General features: G+C 37.7%; 1 protein-coding gene across 1 annotated transcript in view; it reads left to right on the top strand.

Annotated features, from left to right (window-relative positions):
• Positions 1–454: 454 nt before the first annotated feature.
• col4a4 (collagen, type IV, alpha 4) overlaps positions 455–8,227 on the top strand; it is an 82,010-nt gene continuing 74,237 nt past the window's right edge. The window contains exons 1-2 of the mRNA XM_038297686.1: positions 455–537; positions 5,986–6,028. Coding sequence (XP_038153614.1) covers positions 455–537; positions 5,986–6,028 — 126 coding nt within the window. The remainder of the gene's footprint in view (positions 538–5,985; positions 6,029–8,227) is intronic.

Raw genomic sequence — 8,227 nt, 5'->3', positions numbered from 1 at the left:
TCCACACACTGACGCTGTAACCTTTTTGTTTCACTGTGGGCATGGTGTGTTCACTTTGATGTGTAGCTTTATTTTTGTTATCCCTATAAAGGAAGTGTGTAGCCCAAAAAGTTACAATTTCAGGAAACTGCAAACAGAAGTTATGGTTTGGTTAAATGATTTATCAGACCTTTTTATATATGTAAAGTTCCGTTTTATGAATCGCATATAGTAACTAGTTCATCTTTTTGACCTGCTCTGAAAGCCTGAACTGGTTCACAGCATAATGGTTAAATTATACCAATCTTGAATAATTTCCACTCACCATTTTGTCATCTTCCATGAGTAAAAGCCAGGAGAAGTAGGACCAACATGGAGGTGATCCTCCAGCTCAGAACTCTTGGAGACTCCATCCTGGCTGTCACAAAGGAGTAGAACGCCGCTATAGTCGGTTCTTGGTCTATGGATGATCGGGATGGGACGCGGTATTGTGCGTATTGGGAAAACTGAAACTCCACCAGCACTTCTGAAGGAAACCCACTCCTACCCGTCAGGCAGGTGATGTTGACAGGCGATTCATTTCCTGCACTGAATGTTCATGGGTAAAACATGATGAGTCCTTAAATCGGACTCCACACTTCTGGGCGCAGTCTGACACTTCTGTCTTCGAGTTTTTTAAAACAGTTTAACAATATATTAATTATTTTAATTTGGAGCCTTTTTATTGCGTGAGACCTTCGGGTATAATATTTGAAAATTTTCCCTTTTTCTCCGTCCGAGGAATGAAGTGTGATTGAGGAGCTCATCCCTTTCACTCTTTATTTGATTTTTTGTTGTTTTTTAAATTATTATTAATCCAATAAACCTAAGTCATCATTACTTGGTTCCCAGAGGTAATCAACTGTAACAAACTGGTTAAAATCTGAATCTTAACAGGCATATTCCCAGAACTAAACGACACATGTACACTATGACCTATAGGCTATGTCTCTCAATTACCAATTTCATTAATTAACTACCTGATGTCACCATGTGATTACTTTACTACCAGACAAAAATCCGCTCGGGAGGGTTTTCTTACCTGCAGCGACGAGGTGTCCTCAATCCCCAGCTTTACTCACGCTTCATTCCTTGGACGGAGAAAAAGGGAATATTTTCAAATATTATACCTGAAGGTCTCAAGCAATAAAAACGCTCCGGAATAAAATAAAGTAAAATATTTTCTTTTGAGATTTGAATGAACTTCATCTTCCGAAGTGACCTGTCCAGGGTGTACCCCACCTCTCGCCCATTCTTCCGAAGTGTTTGACTGAGCCCAGATGTGTGGAGTCCGATTTAAGGACTCATCATGTTTTAGGCATGAACATTCAGTGCAGGAAATGAACCGCCTGTCACAAAGTCACCTGCCTGACGGGTAGGAAGTGGCTCCCTTCAGAAGTGCTGGTGGACCTTCAGTTTTCCCAATACGCACAATTCCGTGTCCCATCCCAATCATCCATAGACTAAGAACCGATAATAGCGGAGTTCTGCTCCTTTGTGACAGCCAGGATGGAGTCTCCACGAGTTCTGAGGTGGAGGATCACCTCCATGTTGGTCCTGCTCCTCTTCTCGCTTTTACCCATGGAACATGCGAAAATTGTGAGTTGAAATTATTCAAAATTGGCATCAATTAACCTATATGCTGTAAACCAGTTCAGGCTTTCAGAGCAGGTCAGAAAGATGTCCGATTCCTGATGGTTTCATGGTGAAGCGTTTTAAACACTGTCAGAGTCAGTAGCCTATGAGAATTATTTAGAACCTTTTTTACTTTATGAAAGTAATAATGCATCCATCAGTGTGAGAAAGTTCAGTTAATCAGATTTCCGCTAAACATTCAGATTTATTTTTACTTTTATTTATATTTACACGTGTTCAATTCACTAAAACAGATATTTGACATAAATGATTATGACTTCTGCTATTTCTTTATATTTCTGATATATAGAAAGCATAGGCGGATCTACTGGGGTGGCATAGGGTGGCAAATGCCACCCTAAATGACAGCCTTGCCACCCCAGCTGCCACCCCAGTTGGCGGTAGGGGTGGCGAGGCTTATAAATTATGGATCATTTGAGAATTACGACCGCTAATTTCCAATGTCGGACTGCAGTGAATGCAGCACGAAATGACGCGAGAGCGACTGAGACTGATTGTTTTGAAAACCGAATGGGGCAAAGCGAGGGAGTCAGGGGTGATGGGGAGAGGAGACACGGGATGAAACAGGTAAAAACTGATTAACTATCTATCGAGAAATGAAATCATAATCAGTGTTGCTAGCATAGCTGCAATGCTGATTTTGAGATGATAAAAATCAAGTTGCAGAACGTTATCAGGCTCATAAAGACATATTTGCGGTCAACTATGACAGAAAAGAGACGATCAAGTTTGGTTGTACTCAAATCAAAACGCACAAAGGCATTGGATCTAAATAAAGTTGTGAAGCGCCTTGCTGAGCAACATGGAAATCGCTGCATTCAGCTGTTATAGTCATGTTAACTTTATGTCATGCTCTCTGGTGAGCCTTTACAGAGCTGTTACATTTTGTTTTGGCACCTGAGAAAATCTGATATTTCCTTTAATAAAACCAGAAGTGTTAAAAGTTAAAAATGTGATACTGGTGTGAATCCTGCTTAATATGAAGCAGTGTTGTTGTTTCTTTTTTTGTATATATAATATGAAACTATCCAGAAATGACCCGTATGAACCTACTCACAAGCAAAATGTATTTTTATGTTGCTTCTTTTCAGATTTGTGGAGATTTTGATGTAACATACAGAACCCGCCTTTTTGTTGATTTGTTGATACAGCAGTATGGAGGACCAACTCTGCCATATTTAAAAATAAATACAGAAATAAATAAATGCTTAATAAATAAATAAGCATACAATTAATTGCCACCAAAAATACAAACAACAAATAAATGTAAGTAGAAATTAAATTATACAGCTAGTCATAAAGGTATATAACTCTTTTAATTGGCTTCTTTATTTCTTTGCCTTTTTAATATTTACCTTATTTATTTTTTTGTCATTTATTATCTTCAACTTCATTTTTTAATTACTTATATTTTTAAGTATTTAGTTAAGTGCATGTTATCATATTTTTGTCTGTTTTATTCTTCCTTTGTATTTTTTTACCCTAGTTAATATTTCGCCGCTATTTCTTTCTGCCTGCCCTTTTTACATTTCTGCCTGCCATTATAATATAATTTCTAATTACATTTATTTGTTGATTGTATTTTTGGTGGCAATTAATTGTATGCTTATTTATTTATTGAGCATTTATTTATTTCTGTATTTATTTTTAAATATGGCAGAGTTGGTCCTCCATATGCAGCTCTATCTACAGCATATTTACATGCATGAAATGTCCCTTTCATGTTGCCGTAACTGCTGTATGTTAAGTTACTGAGGAACAAATGGGGTAAATGTGTGTTCAGAGTAACCAATACATAGATGTCTGGTACCTTGTTTCGGGTGCCTTGACCCATGTATTTCTACTGTGTAGTTCTGCTCACTTTAGTCCAGCTCAGTCCATAGATCTCTGATGGGGAACTTTTTCTTTCTATCGTTTCTTCTTGTGCAAATGCTGCAAAGCTGCCTCTCTGACAGTCAATCTCACACATCTGCGACTCAGCACCTGTGTCTTACCTTAATACCTTTCCTGTGATAAGGCCCTTCTAGAAGTAGTGTAATCACTCTTCTATCTCCTATTAAGTGAGATCACATTGTACGATGTATTAATAATATGAACTGTTTCACATGAAACACTTACTGTACATACTATTCTCACCAAACTGTGATAACTGTGATTAAATTCAGTGTAAACAAATGCCATATGTTGCCACCCCTAAAAGATTCCTGCCCCCCTCTTGCCACCCCATAAATATTTTTCTAGATCCGCCCCTGATAGAAAGTATGATTCGTGTTCCACATAATAATAGTACTGTTTAATTGACTATTTCTACTTCTAAAGATGAGATAAAGAAAAGAACAAACAGAGGAACACTAGTTACATTGAGTTTATTTTACATAGATTTCCACACAGTCCATAAGTAATCTAGTATAAACATTAGTGGCTGGTAAAAATGCTTTAATCTGGCTGCTTATTTTGGATATTATTATATTACAGAAAAGATAGTGTTATCTTTTTTTTTGTAATTGTTAAAAGTGATTTATAATTCCAGCATCTGCTGGATAGCTATGAAAACTTCACTTGAGCTGGTATCCTGTCTGCATTATTTAACAGCTGAACTGGTTTGTACCATTATAACAACTATATCAATAGATAATACAAAAACAAAAAACAAATGTCTGACCTGTGAAATTGAAATATGATAAACAGTCCATCTGATGTATAACAGCTAAATCATGGTGTGGTCCCGTAACTATGGCTCAGAATTATAATGTTTATATAGATAATGCATAATTTTAATGCAAGCATGAATCAGTCCCACACTGCTGTACAGTAGTTCCCACGGGTTCTCCACGTTCCTCCTGTGGTTCTGATGGATAAAAATGACCATATTAAAGGAGAATCGTCAATACAGTGAGGAAAATGAGTTTTTGAACACCCTGTTATTCTGCAAGTTCTCCCACTTAGAAATCATGGAGGGGTCTGAAATAATCATCGTAGGGGCATTTCCATTGTGAGAGACATAATCTAAAAGAAAAACATCAAAAAGTCGCAATATATTATTTATATTAACTGTTTTTTTTTTCTACTTCCTTTACTGCCTGCTTTAAAATGTTTTTAGCTTTAGTTTCATTCACGTAAAGCACTTTAAATTGTCCTTGTGATGGATTTTGCTTTATAAATAAATATACCTTGCCTTGCTTTCTTGACTGTAGACTATGGACTCCATCTTAGTTATTTCTGATTGTGTTGTGAATTGGCTCTGTATGAATAAATTGAATTTAATTGATTTGCATAGACATGCCTTTCTTGCTGAAAATGAGTGCCGCAATGTGTTTTGTGTTTCTGCAGGGCGATCAACGGTGTGGCGCTCACTGGGAGATTACCTGCTGGAGGCGGAGTCAGATTCATTGGGTCATGTGGCAACCAGGATCCTACTTTAGGGATAAGATGTCATTGACTTCCTGCTCCGCTCGCCACATATTGATCTGGTAAATAAAACTGAATGTTTGATGCCCCCGTTTGAGCCGACGTTCCCCTAAAACATCTACCGTACCTCAAATTTCACATTCATAAAAATTGGCATAAGGTCCAAGTTTATATTAATAGATCTGAAATGAAAAATTTTACTCTTTGTTGAAGTCTGTCTTAATCTTTATTTCATAGTGTAGCCATGGTTACCCGGTTGGTATCAGTGTACACAAAGCTAATATTTCTCTCCTGCACCAAACACAAAAAGTGTTTAGTTCCGCTCAGCAGGTTGAAAACATGTATTTTGTCTTGTACTGTCTGTTTAAACCAGAAACCTGAGTCAAAATCTGCTGTACAGTTTAATATCAGTAATGATTCAAAAAACAAAATACGTCTTTGTAGATGACAAGTGTTTCATTTAGAGCAGCTTAAGAATTTCAGGTGAGAAAAACTCGATCTGTGTTGGTTGTGAGTGAATGAAAATCTGTCATAGTTGAAAAACTCAATTGAATTTTAATACGTACATACTTGTACTAATGTGCCCGGTTGAAAAGCAGTTGGACATAGAAATGTAAGATTTTAAATTTATTTTCTAAAGGCTAATTTTGCTGTTCATTGGTAAATATTTCAGTTTTCTTTCAGAAACAGAACAAGGTCAGGTCATGTTTAAAAGTCATATCCATGAAAGACCAGCTTAGAATGTCAAAGGATCAGAGTTGTTGGTTTGATCCCCTAATTCTGCTCCAAATTCATACCTGTAAGAACACAAAAGTCAACAGTTTGTCTCTGAATAACAGAGCTGAGTCCACATTGTGTTTAATTATCCTTTATCTGGTCTCACTTATGTATCCTTCCCTGTAGGTGTTCACTGGTGCTGTTCACAGCTCCTCCAGCAGCTCCAGGGGTGAGTTCACATTTCTGTTATTAGTATCAAGTCAGAATTCTGCCCAAAGTGCATAATAAATAAGCATAATAATAATGAGCATGCACACACAAAGTACTGTCCACATGATTTTCAAAATTTTATGTGTGCAGATTCAATACCATCCATCCATCTTGTCCCACTTATTCCGTCAGGGTGGTATTGGGGCTCATGCCTATTTCCTGTAGTCTATGGGTGAGAGGCGGGGTTCACCTTGAAAGGTCGCCAGTCTGTCACAGGGCTCAATATCATTGACTCCCCAATATATCATATGCCTTAGTTCATGTTCCTTCTATGTGCTTCTGGTGTGATTATCCAATGGATTGATGGATGGATGGATGGATATTTAGTCTGAATCCTTATTATCTCTCTGATTGATTATATATTTTATTACTGCCTTGATGTTTAAAGGAAGATGGACATTTTAGGATAAACAGTTTTTATGATGACACTGTTAGACGTAATTAAAAGCTGGCACGATGCAGCCAATTTGATCCCCTGCTTTTTGATCACCCAGTAACGGTAGGATGCCCCAGATGAACGGGGTTGGATGGTTGGAAGGTGTTACTGGTTCTAAATATCTAGTGCAAGCAGGACATAGGAGCAGTAATGGCGGATAGCTGGATTTTGTTGGAGAATAGTGTTGGAGAATCCCTGAACAAAGTCAGAACAGCAGATAAAGCGATAGCATTCCTACTATTAACCAGACCGTATAGGGCCCACAGGGAAAAAGATAACAAAGCCAGGACATCAACAGCAACACTGAGTGTGGGATATAGGAGCAGGGATGACCCAGATTAGCTCCTGTCTGTCTGTTTTTTGTGTTCATGTGCAGCAAGAATGACGGGTGATCTTTCCTCACATTTAAAACCATATGAAGTTATTCATTCCTGTTTAACTCTGTTACCCAGCAGCCATAAGGTCGGGGATTTCAAACTCTATGTAGAGAGTGTGCATGTACTCCCCATGCATTTTCTCTACGTACTCTGGCTTCCTTTGAAAAATGTTGTAGGTTAATTGGGCTCTCTACACTGCCCTTTGCTTTAAGTGTGTCTCCACGGTTTCTCGCAATGTGTTTCTGGTTCATATTTGGTTCGTATTTTTGGGTAGTTTTTTGCTCTATGATGGACTGTAAACCTGTCCGAGGTGGAGCACACAGCAAACTCAGTAACCTCTGGAGATGGCACCAGCCTTACCTCCAGGAACTCCAAGGACACGCGGGTAAAGACGATGGAATAAAATCAAATAATGTCCAATTGTTATGTGCAGTTTATTTAGGATGCAACTTTAGAAACTAATGATTGATTCTGGGAAGCAATCAAAGTCTTAACATATCAGTTGAAATTGTCTCTCATTGCATCTAGCCACTTTTCATTAACTTGATGTATATCCACTTTTCACATCTAAGGAGAAATTTTTTGTCATTCTTTGAACTCTTATGTCAATCTAAATGTAGCTAATATCAACTATGGAAACTGTTTTAAAAGTGACCCAAAAATGAATCCTTGAGGAACTCCCCATGTAACCTTTGCTCAGATTTATAATTATTTAATTGATACCAATAAGTCCTGAACTTTTCAAAATGATTTTAACAAGTTTCTTGCAGTGCCAGAGAGTCTAAATCACGCTTAAATTCTAAAAGTTGCTACATTAGAAGCAAGAGGTTATTTGAGAGTTCACAAACACACGAGAATGCACCGAGTCTGACACAAAAAAGGGTTGGCGAATCATGTTGTGGTATTATGGCTTAACAAAGGACATACAGCTGTGATGAAAGCAAGAGCTGCCGAGCCAATAGCTTAACCAAAATAAACATAACAGCACAGGAGGAGATGTATGTATCTTCTATCTGTTTGGTCAGAATCCACAATTTCCTCCAGTGTTTTTGGTCTCTCATTCTGTCTGCTGATATTTTATTTGTGATTGATCACCCTGTGTCGTTATTGGCTAAAACCAATCTTTGGTAGGTGGGAAGTAGTTGTCACATCACCAATCAGCTTGTAAGGTTCGGCTGAATGTTCCACATTTCAATGATCAATGATGTGTTGCGCTAAAGCTGATTACTACACATTATTAATCTGACTTGCTGCGTCAGATATAAGTTAGAGTGGATGGGACTTTCTATGTGTTCAGCAGCTCAGCTTCTGGAAGTTAAGAAAAAAAAAGTATTTTTCTTTCCAT

The sequence above is a fragment of the Cyprinodon tularosa genome, unplaced genomic scaffold (assembly GCF_016077235.1).
Source record: "Cyprinodon tularosa strain WSP-4 unplaced genomic scaffold, ASM1607723v1 ctg394, whole genome shotgun sequence".
NCBI classification, from domain to species: Eukaryota; Metazoa; Chordata; class Actinopteri; order Cyprinodontiformes; family Cyprinodontidae; genus Cyprinodon; species Cyprinodon tularosa.
The sequence above is the reverse complement of the archived record's forward strand: the minus strand, read 5'-3'. Positions and strand labels throughout refer to the sequence as shown.